This window comes from Mastomys coucha, chromosome X (assembly GCF_008632895.1).
Source record: "Mastomys coucha isolate ucsf_1 chromosome X, UCSF_Mcou_1, whole genome shotgun sequence".
NCBI lineage: Eukaryota > Metazoa > Chordata > Mammalia > Rodentia > Muridae > Mastomys > Mastomys coucha.
Window position 1 is genome coordinate 71782628 of NC_045030.1, and position 20869 is coordinate 71803496.

General features: G+C 35.6%; 1 protein-coding gene across 1 annotated transcript in view; it reads left to right on the top strand.

Annotated features, from left to right (window-relative positions):
• Positions 1-20869, top strand: part of Aff2 (AF4/FMR2 family member 2) — a 328595-nt gene that overhangs the window by 174973 nt on the left and 132753 nt on the right. Inside the window, exons 5-6 of the mRNA XM_031388369.1 lie at positions 5362-5398; positions 5685-5736. Coding sequence (XP_031244229.1) covers positions 5362-5398; positions 5685-5736 — 89 coding nt within the window. The remainder of the gene's footprint in view (positions 1-5361; positions 5399-5684; positions 5737-20869) is intronic.

Genomic DNA, 20869 nt, shown 5'->3' on the forward strand with positions numbered 1-20869 from the left:
GATTAAAGGCGTGTGCCACTACTGCCTGGCTGTTTTATTTTTTCTATATCACCTTTCCAATCCTTGCTTACTAACAGACTGATCCTTATAAACCAAGATACCACATAGCCAAAACTTTTTCTTCAATGGATATATTGACAAGATTTAAAATAACTTCTTTGGCAGTTTTCAGTATCAATTTATCACGACTATTTTTTTTGACACATCTGCCTTAAAAGATGTGGCTATTCTCAGGCATTATACAAGCACATCATAGCATCTAGAGGATCCCCCCAACCTCCCACTCCCCAAGTTTGCATGTTTCCACTCATTGTACTGGCCTTCAGGCCTTCTCTCCTGTCTCTCCCTCCCATACCTGCTCATGTTCCCCTTTTCCCCTCCCCCTCTACTCTCCCACACAAGTCCCTCCCTCCTTTTGTCTCCCATGATTGCTTTCTTCTCCCTCACAAGTGGAATTGAAGCATCCTTACTTGGGCCCTTCAGCTTTTAACATTCTTGAGTTCTGTGGATTGTATACTAGGTATTCTGTAGTTTTTTGGCTAATATCCACGTATTAGTGAGTACATATCATGCATGTCCTAAGATTAAGAATTGATAAATGGGACCTCATGGAACTGAAAAGCTTCTGTAAGGCAAAAGACCCAGTCAATAGGAGAAATTGGCAACCTACAGATTGGGAAAAAAAATCTTCACTAAACCTATATCTGATAGAGGGCTAAGATCCAAAATATAGAAAGAACTCAACAAGCTAACTTCCAAAAAAACCAAACAACTCAAACAAAAAATGGGTTATAGAGCTAAACAGAATTTACAACAAAAGAATCTCGAATGGCAGAGAAGCACTTAAAGAAATGTTGGAAGTTTTTAGTCATCAGAGAAATGCAAATCAAAACGACCCTGAGATTCCATCTTACACCAATCAAAATGGCTCAGATCAAAAACTGAGATTTTTGTTTGGGAAGATGTAGAGAAAGAGGAGCACCTCCATTCCTGGTGGGATTGCAAACTGGTACAACCACTCTGGAAATCAATCTGGCAGTTCCTCAGAAAACTGGAAATAGTTCTACCTGAAGACCCAGCTATTCAATTCAATTCAATTTGGGGCATATCCCCAAAATATGCCCCAGCATGCCACAGGGGCAAGTGTTCTACTATGTTTAGAACAGCCTTATCTGTGATAGCCAGAAGCTGGAAACAACCCAGATGTCCCAAAACAGAGGACTGGATACAGAAAATGTGGTTTATTTACACAATGAAGTACTACTCAGCTATTAAGAAAGAAGGCCTCGAGAGTATTGCAGGTCAATTTATGGAACTAGAAAATATCCTGAGTGAGGTAACTCAGACCCAAAAGGACATGCATGGAATGTACTCACTAAAAATATATCTTCTAAACTGTGGATGTCGCCATTCAATATGCCTAAGACAGTGATTCCTTTTTGTTTGTTTGTTTGTTCTTTTAATAGAACATTCTGATACTACTGAGAACCTGTTTTTTGTCTGTTTGTTTGGTTTTTGTTTTTTGGATTGGGGGAGGGCTGGTTTTTTTGTTTTTTTAGTTAGGACAGAGCTCATCCAAAGGACAGGACTACAGTCATGGATGCTTTTAATCTAACTCTTCCAATTTTATGCTACTTAATCTGTTTGAACATCTTCTAAGTTTCATTTTTGTCTTCTATAAGTGTGTGTGTGTGTATGTATGTGTGTGTGTGTGTGTGTGTGTGTGTGTGTGATTTTTCAAGTTAAGTAGCTTATGAATCTGTAAACTTATATGACAAACAGTTAAAAATTCTCTGTTACAGTTTGCAAATTTAAAAATCCCATTTCTTATAGAGAATGTAAATCCTCACAAAGACAATAAACATATGCTAAGTAGGACCAAGAAAGCAACAATATCCCTGGGAGAAGGTTGGCATAGGCAAATGACCTCTAGAACAGATATAGCACTGGTTCCATTGGACCTTTGCATTTTGAAATGGTAAATGAAATCAAAATAAAAATAGTACATTATTGTGAGTAATACTTTTATTAATCGAGCATTTTCAGAACACAGACAAAAAACATATTTACATACCGCTAAGATATTTACTGTGAAAGAAATACTAAGATTCATGTCTGATGACTTTTTATACTACATGCAATAACAGCTATTGTGTGGACATAGTATATTTTTCCAGGACCATGGTACATACAGTTACAGTTGTGTATTTATGTACCGTGACATTGGCAAAATTTAAAAATATTTTTTATTTGTATATCTAGTTTAAAATGATTTCTCTAGATTAGCATTAAAATCAATGTCAAGAATATAAAAAGTCAATTATGCAAAATTGTGATATGACTTCATCCACTTATTTGCTTTATGCATCACTACGTACACTGAAGCAACTGATTATTTGAGAATAAAGGCCATTTTAAAAACTAGTTTACAAGAAAAATATAAAGACTGTGTGTTTTACTCTCCTATCATAGGTTTGTTTTGATTGACTTTAGAACCTGTGTTTAATTTCCTGAAGGTATACAAGTCTAAACTTGCTCTGAATCTTTGTAATAAAATCCTTTTGAGAAAGACTAAATAGAAATACTTGTTTAAAGTTAAGTCAACACAAATAGTAACTCATTTTTATGTATGTAAGAAAGATGTTCTGGGTAATTGAAATTATTTGGTAGTTTCAGAAACTCTACATGATAGAGATTATTTTGAATTGTAATTAATGTTTTTCTGCCGTTTTAGAAGGTTATATTGAAAACACTATAATTTTTCTTCATAATTTTGGCACTATTATTGGCACCAGCAATTGTGCCCTCAAGGGACAAGAACACAGAGAAGAATGGACACAGACTTGTATGGTTTAAGTTCTGACGCTGTTATGCCATTTTCCATGGACTCTTGTGCTATTAGGTGAGGAGGTAAAATATGAGAGGGGTACAATGATATATATGTAGGTAATGTAATAAAACCTGTCATCCTGGATGGGTAACACAATGCTCAGCTACATTTTCCGTGACTTTTCCTTTCTAGTGCTTACATTTTTTTTTTTTATAATTTCATGTATATGTGTATATACTACATTGTAGTTACTTCTGTCCAGTCCTCAACTCTCTTATTTTCCTTCCAAATATGTCAAACTCTTTTCTTCCCTACAGGTTCTTTACCCACAAACATGCCTTTTTTGTTTTATTTCTGACCCAATGATTTTAACCAAGACCCTCTATGTACTCACAAGTTTAAGAGCTACTCCTTGGATCATGAAGGCAGTGATCTCTCCCCTATAACCCATTAGCTGCCAATACTTCAGCAGAGAAGATGGGTTCCATAAACCCCTCTACAACCCACAATTGGCTTTTGACAGCCCTATCTTGTGCAGGCCCAGTGCAAGCAACTATGGCTACTATGAGATCATGCTTGCAATATCTGTTCAGTCTCTTGAAGATAGCATTTCACAGACCATTCCCCTGCCCTCTGTCTCTGTCTCTGTCTCTCTCTCTGTCTCTGTCTCTCTGTCTCTCTCTCTCTCTCTTCTGATTCTTATATTTCATTCTCTTCTGCAGAGTTTCTTGTACCTTAGAGAAGGTAGCAGAAATGTCTTGTTTAAAACTGGGTATTCAACTGTCACTTATTCTCAGCATCTTGGGCAGCCATGAGACTCTGCATTTATCTCCACTCATTGCAAATAGAAGCTTTTCTAATAAAGGAAAGATGAAAGTGGCATCTGTCTGCAGGTATAAACATAGATATTTAGAAACAAATTTGGGGGTATATTAGTTTACATAAACTATAGTGGGTCCCTTCCTCTGGCCAATAACCTTTCCAGCCCATGGTTTGTTTGGTTTTGTTCTTCTTTTTGGACAAAGTTTATAGTGCCAAAAAAAAGTATTCAGAAAGCAGGTCGCAGGTCTCTTTCAATTTTTGAAGCCTTTAAGCAGTACAATTTAAGGATTAGTGTAACAATCTTTAGCAGAGTTAATTGTAGTTTTCTAGAGTGATCATCACAGAAGTCAAACTTCTTGTGAAACGTGCCTAAAAACTTGACTTTCAGATAAAGCACAGCATAGTCATATGGTTCTTTGCTTACTTTTGAAGATAAATTATGCTGTGATCTTTTTTCTTCTGTGTAGGAGAAGATCTACCCTAATGAGCACATTACTCACAGCAGAGGCTCTGATAAAGGCAATTGTATATTTACATTCTTTGTAGTGATAGTGATGGAACCCAGAACCTTACTTGAGCTAACTGCCCTTGATTTTGATCCTTGCATATTCTGCACACAGTACTGTGTACAACCTGACATATTTGTTACTTTTCTATTGCTGTGATAAAATATCATAACAAAGGAAACAAACAGAAGCAAGTGTCTATTCGGATTTTATGGTTCCAGAGGGATAAAAATCTCTCAATATCATGACAAGGAAGTGTGGCAGCAAAAAGCAGGTATGAATTATGAGAGAGAGCTCTTGTCTCCAACCTTTAAGAGTGAACTTATAATAACACATAACCTTAAAACTTCAAAGCCCACCCCCAGGGACATAGTTCCTAAAGCAAGGCCACACCTCCTAAACCTACCAAGGCAGCACCACCAACTGGGAACAATGTTTTAAAGTGTCAAAGACCACAGGGGACATTCTCATTCAAGCCATTTCTGAGCATTACTTTAATACTTTCACATGCCAAATTTGTCAAGATCTGCACAGGTATGCCATGCTCTCAGCAAGACTCATAAGTGCAAGTCTAGATTTCTCAAAACAGTGAATGAATTTTGTGAAAGGTACTTTCAAATAAAATTTAAATCCTTTCAATAATATAGTCTACTAACATATTTCAAATTACTTCTTCTACCTCAGCAGGCTTGTAATAAAGTTTGGTGAACACCTCTGTTGAACTTAGTTAAAACTTACACATTAAAAAAAAGATATTTTACCAGGAAGAAACTAGATATATTTATTAATTACAATCATGTTTGTACTTTTACAAAAAACATGATTATTTGTTTGGTTGAACCAAGTCTCCTTGACTGTCTAAGAGTCATCATTGCTTAGCTAAGTGATGTTATAAATGTTATAATGTTATAATGATGTTATATGTTGAATTTTACATATATGGGTTATTTGTTCTCATGTGGTGTACAGTTCCAAATAGACGTGAACCTTACTTTAAATTATAATAAGGTAGCATTCTTTCTAAAAATGTTGCAGCAGCCTTGGCTAGTAGATACAAATATAGCCACACAGAGAAGTTTCACTAATATATTTTTAACAGTTTTTTTAACCTATAAACAGTAATATATCCTTAGAAATAACAGATAACTCCCCTCACCCCCATATCATTCTAATGGTATCTATATCATATGTTCTTCCTTATAGGAATCTCAGCATCTGACTCAAGGATTTACCTTACAAAGTAAGTGAGTTTTGTTTTCCAATTCCTTCTTATGCTATCCATCCGTATTCTCACTTCCCTTACTTTCCCCCTATTTTCTGCTTAATGTTATTAAGACATAAAGTAGTAATGGTAACAAAAGCTTGTATTGGGATTGCCTGTTCTTGTTCCTATTTTTCATCCACTATTATGACAGAAGGGTATGAAATCATCTGGCAGGGCTGCATGCTTAGAAAATAATTTCCTAGTGGATATTCATTTGAGACTAGGAGCATGAATAGTAAATGTTTGTATCCTTTCTATTTAGAGTGGAGTGACCCAAGCAGCAGAGCTTCCACAAAGTCAGTACCACTCAAGTCGTGAGTATTTGTCCTCCCAAACTCCAGTGCTGAGCTGCTACTCCTTGTCTCTTCTTTGTGATTGTGAACCTTTACTCCTACTTTCAAGCTAGTGAGGCAGTCATCAAATTCTCATTCCTTTTGTCATGTCCGTTGCTGTGACATGTATACCATAAGATGAGCAGTTTATCAGTAGGAGACATGGATGCCTAACAGTTCTAGATTCTAGAAAGTCAAAGTTAAAGTCAGAGGTATATGTTGAAATAGCCTCATTTTCACTCTAAGCTCATATTGTAGAAGTGGCAAGAGCTTCTCTGAAGCAGCTCTTATAAAAACACAAATCCCATTCATGAAAGTTCACCTTTGTGACAGAACTATCTCTTCCACCTCCTAGAACTGTCACCTCCTGGGGAAGGATGACAAATATACATATTCAGTAGACACAATCATTTAAACTAAAGTACCTGTGGCCAGCAAGTAAGAGTAAAAATGAATGTGGTCAGTAGTCGGCTATTTAATGATGTAGACGTAGTCTAGGTCAATACCTGAAAACGACTGTGACTTCAGTGAAAACAATCCAAACATTGTTTCTTTCTCACATTTTGATGGGGTATTGAGCTTCATGTAACTTCAGTACAACTGCCTGTCTAGCCACTAGGAAGGTCAAAGAATGGACAAGAAAGGCAATATGGCTTGCAAGACTCCACAGTTTGTAGATCATCTGTCATCTGTGTGTTATGGCCAAATAAGAACAGCCAGGAAGGCTGAGAAAAATATGGCAGAGTCCAAGGGTAATGTTTAGAAGTCAGAGCCTTGCAATTCACTCTGCACTATCTTCATTTTTTATTAATGTCAGCCAAAAGAGGAGATTATAGAAAACCAATTTCCTCAGATTAACTATTGTAGATCTTTTAAAATATCCATTTGCCCAAGAGTATATCAATGGAGTATTTCTGTCATAACTTCTTTCTTTCCTGATAATAGAAAATGGAAGTTGACTTTTCTGTATAATAGTATGTAGTAGAAATTTTTGAAAATGAAATAATGTATGACACACAAGTGGTCTAATGACACACTTGAAGTGAATTGCTTACCTATTGGAAGATCATGAATAATTGCATAAAACAGCTGGGACTATCTCCAAGTCGACCGAGACTTTGACATAGCCAGTGGTGCTTCCACTCCATCTTCTTCTTGTCTCAATCCCTGATCTGAGCACCAGTCCTTTGTTGTTGTTGTTTGTGTTTGATTTTTGCAGCTGGCCTGTACTTAGTGATTAAAAGCTAAAATTTAACAACCAAAAGTCCTTGGTTTTACCATACAAAACAAAACAAGAAAATGGAATAATAAAACCACATTTTTGATATAATGGCCACATTAATGGGCATACTGGAATCAAATTGTCTCTGATACTGTGCATTTCATGTTTTTACATTAATCACATTAACTGCTTCTTTTGTTTTTATGAATGAGCCATAGATCTTATTTCCTTATTACCACTCCTAAATTACCATCTTCCTACTAAAAATAATAAGATACATAAACTAATTTTCAGGAAGTCAATGCAAGTTTGCAAACCAGGAAGAATATAAAATTGTACTTTAATAGCAAAATGATCTTACTCCTAAAGCATATATGCTATAATTCCATTGTGAAATATGCTGTTTACCAAATAGGCCAGAGATTTAAATATTATGGTAGTCTATATCTAATGTGTCAAAGGTGGCTTATAGTTGGAGGGTGCATTTCAGAAAATAGCATTTACTGCACAGCATACAGTGAAGATAGTAAGATTAAAATTCTCTGAAATAAGTATCAGCAAGACTTGAGGGTACTAATCCCATTTTATGATTGAGTCTCCTCCCAGCCTATTGTCCATCAGACTGTATTTGGAAACTTTCCTTCTTATTGGAAGATATTTGTTTAGTGCAAGGGAGATCAGAGTCATAATAAAATTGATTTTATTTTAGCTTTCAAATTCTTATCAGTTCAGTCATTAGTATTATTGTCTCATATTTTACCTTGGTATACTATTAAGCCAATTTCTAGGGTTTTTCATTTGGCAGGGTAATCCTGAAGGTGATTATGAACATTCTGTGTGTAGACTAATTTCCAAAGTTTAGAAGTTGGTCAGAAGTAACTCTCAAGACAAGCAAGCTATGAGAGTCACCCATTCAAGGCCAGCCAATGTCTAAGACATGTGACCTACTGCTTAGTATAGCAGCAAAAGATTAGAGCCTTGGAAAACAGAACCCCTTAATTGCTGAGATAGTCTAGTCATTTTCCTCAGTTTCACTTGCTTTCCCTGCTTGACAAGATGCAGATCTTCCATTCAAGCATGGATTGTTTATAATCACTGCACATGTGGGCACTGATCCAGTGATCATTCACCTCTAGAAATCTGAGTGCAAGCTTGCAACTCCTTAGGTTCACTATTTGGTCTTGACATTTACTACTCTTTCCTTGAGCAAACCCAAACACTTAATTGGCCTTCTGGAGAAGTAGGTATTTCCCTACTCACTTGCTATACTTTGTTGACATATAGTGCTCCTATCTGCTCCAATTAGGTCTATAAATTTTCATTAGATAAGAGAATCTGACTTTGAGAATTTAGGAGTCTCTGTTCTACTGTAGTCATGGTATTTTGTTAGGGGAGGGAGGGCACTGGATGTAGAAGATATGAGTTTAAATCACAGTGTAATTTATCTTTATTTTTAAGTACAAAGAATCTCTTAAAGGAAATTAAGCAACTTAATGAGAAAATGTGAATACAGATATATACCCCTACAAAAGCTTGTTAGATTTCAAATGTAAGCATACACTTTAGTAATTAAGTCTAACTACATAAACATGTGTTTAACATTAATCCTTAATAATTTTTAGAGCATTGAACACCCAGCGGTCAGTTACCCCAACTGCTAGTACTCAATGAGTCTGAGTTATAATCATTAAAATACTCTTGACTTATATCTTCTAAAACCAACATTTCTAATATCCTACAGGAATGGTTTTTGTTCCCCCAAAAGGAAAACACATGAATGTTAGATGGTAATTTTTTTCAGGAATATAAGAGTTAAGTATTTAACATGAATATCATGTACATTCCGTATATATCAGTTACTAGATTCAGTCTCTGAGTGGACATGCCACATATCATGTTACTTTATAGATTCTTAAGGAACCTATTAAGGACCAATAAAAGAGAAAACAAAACCTGGATTTTCTTTGCATGGCCTTATCAAATGAATCATCATATATCATCAAGTACTTTCCACTACAACATTCTTACTTGCCTCACTTTGCCTCTTTATATTTGAATTTGGAGAGGCACTTAAAACAACAACAACAGGGGGCTGGTGAGATGGCTCAGCGGTTAAGAGCACTGACTGCTCTTCCGAAGGTGCTGAGTTCAAATCCCAGCAACCACATGGTGGTTCACAACCACCCGTAATGAGATCTGATGCCCTCTTCTTGTGCATCTGAAGACAGCTACAGTGTACTTATTTATAATAATAAATTAATCTTTAAAAAAAAACAACAACAACAGATGCAATATATTCAGCTTCCCTGAAAAGAATTCTTGATGGCTCCTGTGAACCTATTCAGTTAGCCTTTGATCTCAGTTGTACTGTTGAGGAGACAGCAACTCCAAATAGCAGATCCCTTTGTTAAACTTGGTTATTAGTCCATGGACTCTGCCAATTGGAAACCGTCCAAAACCCCTCTTACCCAAGCAACTTTATGTTTTAAGACATGCTATTGACAATGTCTGCAGAGTTTCCCCAATATAAGCCCCAATATAAAGTCAGATATAATCATGATGCTTTCTTCCTGCCATAAAACCAGTACCTTTGCTTTTAGTGTTGACTGTGTGTCTGAAAACACAAACCATGAATCCAGGGACTTGATGATGGGCAATATGAAATCAGATTTATTGTGTCTAGCTACAGTTTCCATATGTGTACTTAATATGTTTATTGCATGTATAGACACATGCATGTAGTTTTTGGTAGTAGGAAAGGGAGCTATGCTATTACATAAAGGACAGAAACCTTAAATAGTGACTATTGCATTTTTAGATTACCTTTCAAGATGATCTTATTCATATTCTGAAGCTATAATACAGTCTCTGTCTCTAAAAATTTTTCAGCCCACTTGGAAGATAAATTAACCACACACCCTTATATCAAAGGGACATTTGGGCTACAGGGAACTATTCAAGTAACACTGTATTTTAGGTAAAACAATGTGAAGGTAGGCTAAGATACTGTGTATTTAAATCTTTCTCACTTCCTACAAGTCTGGACTGTTCTTTTACATTGTGATCTGATGGATTCAGGAATTTGATACAACAAATTTGACCTTTTGTCCAGGCTTGTTGGCACATGCCTTTAGTCCCAGAACATAAGGTGTAAGAGTGAGAGGATCAAGTGTTTCAGGTTGGAGGCCAGCCTGGGTCAAATGAGTCTCTGTCAAAAAAAAAAAATTAAAGAAAGGAAAGGGAGAGATAAGAGTATATAGGAGAGAGCATGCATGCATATTGGTTTTTGTATCATGATACAAACCTTTAAGGAGACTGGCAAAGCTGGCTGGTAGGAATAAGCCCCACAAGAAATTATACCCCTTTGCTTTTGTAAGATACAAAACTGAAAAAATTGCTTTATTTATCTCAACTATCATCATCTCTAAACTTTCTCTAAATGTTATGAAGATTTCATTACCATAGAGAATAGCAATTTTATGAGAATGTGTCTTTCAGAATGTTATAACTGATAGAAACAAAACATTATTTTTTAGATGAATTTTCGCCAATATAACAACAGCAACAAGAAAAACCCTTCACATACATTATAGCTATGACCATCCTCCTGCCAAAACTTTCATCATCAAAAATGTTTCCTTTGAGGATTTGATTTGATATTTATGAACTGCTCTGCCTTATTGCAGAGCAATAACCCACATTCTCTAGCAATTTCAAATACTCCTTCTTAAGTAGGTATTTGGTCTGCTACTTGGATGAAATTTTTTAGCAACATAGCTGTGTTATAGCAGGAAAAAATATTACTTTCTAGTCTGATTAATGCTTAATCAAAACATAAGTTTTGGTCCTTGAAATTTAGCAATGCTAATAAATAATCACTTTGAGTTAATCTATCAACTTACTTCGGTGAAAAATCTGGTAACCTCAGTGAGTTTAAGTAGTTGCAGACATTCAGATTTTTTAGCTAAAACACCAATCAAAGAACAAAGCAAAACATTTTTTAAAAGTGCTAACACTTGCTTTTAACCTGTCTTGTATGCCCGTGTCTCACATCTTGCCAACCTCTCCAAAGGATTTAATATATTTTTGGAAGTTCTCCACTACATCAGGAACAGCCACCTGGGAGCAGAGAAAACAAAATTTGGCAGTCTGTTCAAACTGTGAATTGAAGGTAATTCACAATTTGAAACGAAGCAGCATGAGTTCCTCAAGAAGAGCAATGAGACATTAAGAGGATTTTATATTGAAGGTTGTATATTGGCTAGTGTTTCAACAAGCAATATTGGCATTTGCAAGGTTCACATCAAGACATGCTAAAGCTGTTGTGGCTTGATAGATGTCAAGACTGAGACCTAGGGATCCTTTAAAAGGAGTTAGAGCTTTCTACTTTCACCATCAGACATTAATGTATTTGAAAGATCACGTTTTATTTCTGTGGTGTTATTCAAACGTCCAACATTATCATAGCCTTCAGATACTTTACATGGATTTTGAGATGTCTGTATAATTAGAAAAACACTTTTTTATTTCTCTCTCTGAGAAAAATTGGGTACCTCTTCTACTTGAGTTTCATTCATTCATTCATTCATTTACCCGTTCATCTCTTAGGGCTTCCAATTCTTTCAACAAATATGTGTTCAACACCTACTATGTATATCTCTGGGTCACATATTTTAACTCAGACTAAATGCTGCCCATCTTTCTCTCAATGAGCTCACAGTCTCAGTAAAATTAGACACTAGTAACTCAATCAGTTAATACTTATGGAGTATCTAATATGTGACAGATCTTTCCATTCAGTTTTTTTTTTTTTATGTACAACAAGACTGTGGTGTTGATCCTCATTACCAAAGTAGAACCAAAGCTCAGAGTAACTGAGTAAGTTACCCAAAGCCACTCTTGCAAGGGGCAATGATGGAACTGACTGCATTCATGTGCCCTTTTAAATTAAGTCCTGGCTTTGGGCACTTTGGAAGTAGCCATTTGAAGTCAGAATGTTCCTTATCCAAGAATTAGGCATAATCTCAATTCAGACTTATATGGTAGCTAACAATTTAATTGAAATCAGGGACCTTCATAATACTGTTGAGCTCAGTCTTCCATCTACTGTTTATACTATGCATGGTAATGTGGAAACACTGGAGGCAGATGCTTCTTCATCTGAGACACTGCAGACAGATTGTATCACAAAGACTGTAAAATGTCCCCTACAGTGAGACTGAAGGATATATGCCTGCAAGGGACTTACTTCATCATGAAAAATCCACAGAAGATGGATTGTTATGGCATGTGATGCAAATAACATTTCTCTCTGGAAATCTCCATTTTTCATATTAAAGCAAAACAAATATGGAACTAGAACATGGGCATGCTTTTATGAGATGTTTAACCATTGCCTTTCATTTCTAACAACCTGTTTGATGATTGGAAAGTTGCTTTACATTTTCATCATAGACTTAAAAAAAGAATTCCAATCTGTTATCAACCATAGTAACATATTTTAGAGTTTCCATCAATGTTTTGAACTGTAACTAGGATTGAAGTAAATAATACTGTTGGTATACACAAAATTATTAAGAGTCAAAATTTAAAATAATCCCAGTTGCATAATTAAATGGAGTATAGCGATAATACATACATGCTTGGTGCACAGATGCATATACATTCTGTGTTCCAGAATGAGGGCCTGCTAATGCTGTCTTAGCTAGTAAGATGAATGTGGATACATGCACACTCTTTTTCACTTACTAGATTGTAAAATACAGCATCAGAGATGTTTTTTGGGTGACCTGTGACTGATAATTTTAAAGCCCTTTCATCCATTCTATTAGCCTTCTGTAAGTAATTAGAGCAGTTTTATTAAAGACCAGGTAAGAAGAGACCAGACATGGGAGTGCAAGATACCTGTTCAAATTCACCCACCTAAGGAGTAGCCAGGACTAGATAATGAAGATAATATTTGACCATTAGAATAGTATGCCTTGTTACCAGATTTCTCATATGACTATAAGTCCAGAACTTATCAATCAGAATTCTAATAAATCTTCCAACCCCAGGTGAAAAAAATATGGCAGCAGAATAGAAATTAAGAGGACAAAGACGATGAGGAGGAAGAAGAAGAGGAAAAAATCCAACTGAGGCCAGACAGATGACAAAAACTATCTTTCCTATTTCTATACTATCTGTTCTGTTTTCCCATCCTATCAAGCATCACAGTGGTGCTGTTTGTTGGGAATGTCATACTTAAAGGCCTTGCTTTTGACACACTTTTAAAGGTGCCAAAAGCCTTTGAATTTTACTGACAAGTGAGGAGCAGCTTTGGTAAAGTACCACATATGCATGTACAATTATGATAGGAAATCAGTTGAAAAAAATCAGACAAATGACCGTCTATGTGGTTAATCCATTTCTATTTACAATGAGTACAATGAAAAAAGTCTCAAAGCTACCTGATTGACATCCCCAAAGATGCTGCCAAGAGAATAAAATAGGACTGTATTTGCTACCCATGGGATATATCTACCTGTAACTTGCCAGGACAATACTTTATTGCATGGTCATATCCTTAATGAAGGAACCAGATATAAGAGAGTGATGTTGAAAGGAAAGATGAGTATGGGAGGTAGAATGTAACAACTTATGGAAAATAACACTACTAGACTCCTTACCTAATTTTTAACTTACTTGATTCTGAAAAATGTTGCCTATATTAAAAAAAAATAATCCTAGATAGGAACTTCAATATGGGTATTAGTAGGGTTTTTAGAGAAAAAACTTTTGTGATTTCAACATCTAGAAATTCTCTAAGCTACCTGAATATTGGAAGGGGATTATAAATGTCCAGAAAGTAACTTTCATAGGTTATATAGTATAAAAATAAAGAAAATAAACTATATATCAGTAATATGCTTAGATAATTATATCTAACTCTTCTGGTTACCTACTAAATTCCATGCACTGTGACAAATAGTTTACAAATGTAGAATAATTCTTCTTAACCACAACATTACAAGATGTTGTTAGAATCAAATCAGTATCAGTCCAATGATTGTCTTTCTAGGTCTCTGAGATGTCCAAACATGTATGTTTACATAATCAGTGCTACTGCTAATGTGGAAGTCGAGCCTACCTTGTGTCCCTGTACCAAGCCATATTATAGGTCCACATGTTTAATCACACTGTATGCTCATAGTATTCTGAGAGGTAGATATGATTTAACAAATTTTATGGAGAAGAAAATTTCATCTCAAAGAAATTAAATGACTTGTTGAAAAATCACAGAATTACTTCTTAAGGGAACTGAAATGTTACTCTAAGACTCTTGAATTTAGAACTCAAACATCTTGTGGTGTATTAGCTCACCCATACAAGGTTACAATTTAGCTAACTGCCATTCTTTAGTGTTACACAATGTAATTATTGCTTTTGAACATTTCTAAATTCTCCACATCTAGAGCTGTGGCCTCTACTTCTGGGAGTCACTCAAAGTTCACCTCTCCTAAGTCCTCTCTGTCCTATACCCTGTTTAATTCATTCTGTGCTTTTCTTAGCATTTGTCTCTTCATTAAAAAAATGAAAAAACAAGCAAATATGATACATTTTTCAGACTCTCTGGTGGGCTTCATTGCCTTCAGATAAGCCATGCACAGACTTTGAAGTCAACTAGAATCACCTAGGTTGGGTGAAGTTTCCAAGTTCACAGATAGTAGTATTGGTAGTTGCTCAGTCCCAAGCTTTTAGGCTTACAGCTGAATTCTCTTTTTGCTGTTCAACATCATGGTTTACAGATGTTGTGTCGATGTGCTTGGAATCAGGGGATCAGTTGGTAATGCTGTCAAAGGACAATAGATTTAAATCTATAATGACATGTGCTACCCCCACAACTATCCAGTTATATATTTCTAGTATGTTTCTAAATATTTAAGCATTGCTCATAAAGAGTACACATTCCCATTCTGTTAGACACATTGAATCATTATTTAATATAATGATGCTTCAAGCACTTGCAGAATAGTCTGAATTTTATTTAAAAAAAATCACATGGTTCATACAAGTTCATGGTTATATGAATGGTCATTAGAGTTGAGCCTGCTTTTATCTTCATCGTTTTACATGGTGCTTTTTATTTCTGAGATTGAAAAGGACCTAAAATGTGACCTGACTTGCCCTTTACTAGTGGATTAAAATTCCAGGTTGTCACTATGGTAACTGTACCTTGAAAATTAGACCCTGACAGAGTCACTAAGAAATTTAGAAGTGCACGGTTGCTGTGAACTTTGAAAAAAAATAGATGGCATACAAGGACAGCCTCTTAATGAAAATAATCCATGTGTCAATTGATTAAAATGTTAAGTTTATATGCATAAGGGAGAGAAGACAAAGATTATATATGTGTGGATTCTTTTAAATGTTAAAAAAAAAAAAAAGATGGCTTCACTTTGAAGCAAAGCTGTTTTCTCCATGAAATTTAAATTGACTTCAGCTCAATTTATGCTATTCAGAAAGAACCATGTTGTTCAGTATTCAGTGTGGCAGGAAGCCAAGATGCAGAGTAAAGATGTAAAGATAGAAAAGGTACTGCTGAAGGTATATCCCAGGTGAACCTCACTATCCCAGGGACTTAAATGGCAGATACAGTTAATGCACAGATGGCTGTGTCTAGGCATTTGCGTAGTTGTACAATGTGGAGAAGCAGTTTGACGGATTTTCTGCTCAAGAGGACATGTAGTCACTGATGCCTCTGTAGCATATAGACCAATGCCCTATGACTGCTCTCCAAGTCTGAGAAATAAAACAAGTAATATGATACATTTTATTTCTCAAGAAGATGAAGAACTGAGATAATGGAAATTTTAGGATTTTTCTTATACCTTTCTGTCCCGAGGGAAGCATGACATTGTAGCCTTTGCATCTGTGGTTCCATGGCTCCAAGGCACATGTTTTTGTTTCTTCAGAGCAGTGGCTCTCAACCTTCCTAATAGTGTGACACGATAATACAGTTCCTCATGTTGCAATGATGCCCAAACATACCATTATTTTTGTAGCTACATCACAACTGCAATTTTCTGTTATGAATCAAAATGTAAATACCTGTATTTTATGATGATCTTAGGCAACCCCTTTGAAAGGGTCATTAGACTTCCAGGGGTCGTGACCCACAGGTTGAAAATTTCTGCTTTAGGCCTTCTCCTTTCTCAATGACATTTTATTTTTATTTCCTGGTTGTATTAAAAAATAAAAGATAAGACAAAGTAAATGCTAGGTTTGATATCATAAGTTTCATATCCACTATCAAATTAACTGGCTACAATTCAATGATATGCATTCATTGCTGTTACCCACACTTCACAATCAAATAACTAATGTTCATGAATTAAATCTCAAATTATTGTAGTTCATAACAATGTGTCCATGAATTTTCCTGTGCTTGACTGATTTTAAAATAGCCCTAGTAACCTGTCTTTCCTGCCTGTTCAGACACTTTTTAAACCCAGAATCCACTTGAACTCAATTTTCCTGGATGGTGGCAATACCTCTTCAGAGATAACACAGGCAGATAAGCAAAAACAGTAAAGGAGAACAATAACTTGACCAAAACCAGTTTGTGTTCTAAACCCACTGCTGTAATCATTTTTGAGCCATAATTTATTGCTTGTTTCAAATATTTGTGAATGACTACATTTGAAATATCATAAGAGGGTTACCAAATTGCTAATGAGGTAAACAATAATTTTTGAAATTTCTAGGTCTTTGAATGCATAAGGGAAATCATGTGGATACAAAGTGCAAATAAAGTTTCATTCTGTGAAATAAACAGTCTGTCCCCTTGCCTTGTCATATTGTTCCTGATTGCACATATTTGTGCTCTAAAAAGCCATTTCAGATGCTGCTTTTAATTATTATCAGGCTTGACTAGGAGCCCCCTGAGAAATAAGCTCCCTTTTTGCTGGGAGGAAAGATAAAGTAATATTTAAATAGGTTTTAAAAATAAGAATGGAATCTCAAAAGACATACACTGTAGAACACACTGTATATCAAAATATATAAGTATGTAATTGAAACTGACATAGTAAACACATTGCCGACTGAACTATGAAAAACAATCCACTAAGGTGCTATTTCCCTTATTCCTAAGTACTCAGTAAAGAGCCTATTGCCATAAAGTAGATGTAACCTGTTTAAAAACATTTGTATGTATTTTAGCATGTTTTCTTTAGGCCCAATAGGATATGCTTTTCTTCTCTTGTTAAAAAGAGTACACAGTCAGAAATTTAGCTAAGGGACATATTAAGAAAAGGTCTAAAGTTCTTTTAGAAGATAATGATTTTGAGCAAAGCAATGTCTATAGCAATCTGATTCTGAACGTGACACAAATTAACTTTGTAGAGTAGAATCAAAAGAGGTTCAATTAAATATTTCTAGTTTACCATAGAACTTGGCATTTCCTGCCCAGAGCAGTCACTACTGACAGCTTTATTATGAGCCTGATGCCATAAGCAGAACAAGTATACTAGTGTAAATAAACAAATTCTCATATCCTGTGAAAGTCCTAAAAGCCCCATTAAAATACAATCGATCAATAGCTGTTCTTAAGCATGCACCTTTCTATTGCTTTCACTAAAAATTATAGGTCTGAAGTAAAATACCGTGTCTTTTTAAATCATATCTTAATTAAGGTTTATTGTCTCTTAATTCAATGTGAAAAAATTGATGAGGTCTACTCAACAAGAGAAAGATGATAGATGAGATGCCTTATTATGCACATTGTAAACATTTAAGAACATGTTTGCTCTAAAGCCATTAAGTAGTTTCTCAAGTTTTAACATAATAAGGTTCTTTGTTTCCTTTCAAAGTGGCAGCGATCCATTGATAAGAAGATTTTGAAGTGTAGCTTCCTATAAGTAGAATTTCACTGTTTTTTAATAGAAAGCAAACAATAAAGCAGATGAATTGTTGCAAATGTCTATCTGAAAAACAATTTGAGAAAGTACACATGCATGTACCTATCCTATTATGCTGTAGATTCGCTGCATGATGCTTATTATTGAATCATTATGATGTATAATTTTATGTGAGAGAGAAAAAGAAAAGCTGTATATAGATGTTTTCCCACTTGACACAAAGATTCTAGAATATATTTTCAAATACATAAATAAGTATTTTTTCATCCTTAAAAAAAATCCTTCACTTTGAAAATTGCCACAGGTTTCCTGTAAATTCTAAGCCCATCTTATGTGTTTACAAACTGTCTTAGTTTTCAAAACATCAATTTACTTTCAGTTTCCAGAAACAAATCTATTGTGCAAATTAATGCTTGCTTGCATAAGATAAAAAACAAACACTATTTTATAAAAAAAAAAAATAGATCCCACGGTTTATAGTTTCCTCATCATTAATATTAATTTTTTATAATCATCCAGTTTTTGTTAACACAAGTGGAGCTGGAGATGCCACAGGCTGCCTCAGAGGTAGTTCCACAATGCTCATTCATAATTAGCAAAATGCCCTATTTCAACAGCAGTCAATCAAGCACGGCCTTGTTCTTGTTCTCATGGGAGCCTAATCCTCAGTCCCTTCTTAAGTTTGCCTTGCTCATGGACACATAGCATGAGCTGAAAAGAAACTGAACAATAAATTACTGCGAATATTAGATCAGTTTTCAGGAGTACCTTTTGAGATGGGATGCAATTTTGAGAGTGCAGGATATGCCAGTCACTGTAAAATACACAGATAGGTGACAGGAGGGTGGTGTGTCATCTCTTAAAAAAACAAAACAAAACAAAAAAACAAAAAACAAAACAAACAAACAAACAAAAAAACCTCTCTAATGAATCCTTGGAGCCAAGGCCCAAAGCTTACCTGTAGTTGTTTTCAACCAAGCCACCACTAGAAGCTCAGCAGGTTAGGTTCTACAGCATCACTTGACGTCTGTCTGCTTAGCTCAGGAACTCTAAGTGCCTCTTGAAGACAGAGGACATGACTTGCTCTTTCACAATAATATCTTCCATTGAGTGATGGCTAGCATCATTTTTGAAGCAAATGTGTCCTATCTTTGTTGGAGAAAGAGTCAAATGAGGCAGGAATACACTTGTGCTTTTGAGATTGGCTGCTTTTATTCTCTATTCTTCTATTTCTTGGAGAAACTCATACTCCAACCCCTAAAATAAATCCAAGCATTTAAAGCACTCACCCCTAGTGCTAGACTTAACAGATTTTTCCCTTTCCATGTGCAATCCAGATTTAAAATTTTATCAAGAATGATTCTGAATTGGTTATACAAAGGTTGATCCTGGGGTTTTTACTCATAAAAAACTTTCAGACTTCATAAATGGAGTTGTCTCAGATAATTTTCCCCCTTAAAATTTCACCTTCTTAAAATTTATCTGTGGCTCAAATAAAAAGGATTTATGTTTGTGTTGTCAGATGCTAGTAAAGGTGAGAAGACTGACCCTTGGCTATGAACCAATGGGGAAGTTTTATGTAGTGGTCTTAAAAGCACCCCTTATTACCATCAAATATCTTCCTTTAGAAGCTCTGGATGTTTTGTCTCATTTATGCCATACCAATGATGTGAATATTTGAGGCAAGTAAAATCAGAGGGAAAGAAATAACCTCATTTCACAGTCAGTTATGTCTATGTACATGACAAATTTATTTTAGAGATGAAATGCCCACATCAATACTTACTAAATGTCTAGCCAGGAAATGTTTACTTTGAAACATTTTCTCCCTCCATCTAAAAGAATTTTTTGATTCAATATATTGGGGAGGAGTTACAAAATAAATATTTTCATTGTAGGAATTCTTTGAGCCTTTAATATGCTAATGTTCGCTGTGTTTCTACAAGAGGATGGGTGTAGAATGTGAAATGTTTCCCAAACTGATTTGCCCATAGAATTTTTTCCCCCAGAATACCTATTCAAATCCTGTGGAATACCTTGGTCCTTACTAATGTTGCTGACTGACTGCATCTTTGAGAGTTCTCTCTGCTTGCATAGCTTCAGTATCCACCTAGAGTGTAGCTGCTCATTGATTCTTATCTTGCCACCTTCACTCACCTTTCTAGTTGTCAGAGAGTCTGTTTTAAATCAAATGTTCCATTCAAGCAGATAAGTGAAATCACAGACAATTTGCATTCAAAATTCAAGGAGCTTCATTTCTGTACTGATAATATGGAGGGTTTTCTGAAATCCCACCAAGTTTCCCCCAAAAGATTTCTTTTACAAAAAGCCTTTGTCTGTTTCTTTTGCTTTCTTTCTCCCTCCTTGCCAGACCACCTGCAACTGTGCATTGTCTCCCTGGTTGTTGGCTCCTGAGCATCTTCCCTCGCTAGGGAGAAAAGCAAGCCGAATAGAGAAAGAATGCAGCCTTCTCGACATTCTCAGGAGATAATTTGCTGCCATTTTTTCTAAAACCAAGGACTAGATGTGCTTAGGACTAGACGTGCTTAGCAGGTTTTTTATATTAGATACCGCCAAGAAAGATAATAGTACTATTATCCTGGTGACTTTTGAGAGCATTTTGAACCCTGGTACTATTGAAAATGTGGTAATGAAGTCAACTCTCAAATCTTAATACATGGTCGCCCACTTTAAATTATGTCTTCTACACTTAGCATGCTGCAGCCTCCCAGGCCAGCTCAGAGCTTCCTTCTCCTATCCTCTGCTGGAATGGGGATGGGCTATTTGAATGCATACTCTCCTAACATGAAACAAAGGAAAACACCACAAGTAAGAAGAGAATTTGAAATGTTGTGAGACATTGCTGCATTGCACAGAATCAGAGCCTTCCAGTTTCCCATTTCTCTGTGCTTTTTCAGTGTGTGTCTGTCAGTATAAGGAATGCAGAGCTCATGTAGCTCTCTCTGAGTACCCAATTCTTTTTTTTTTTTTT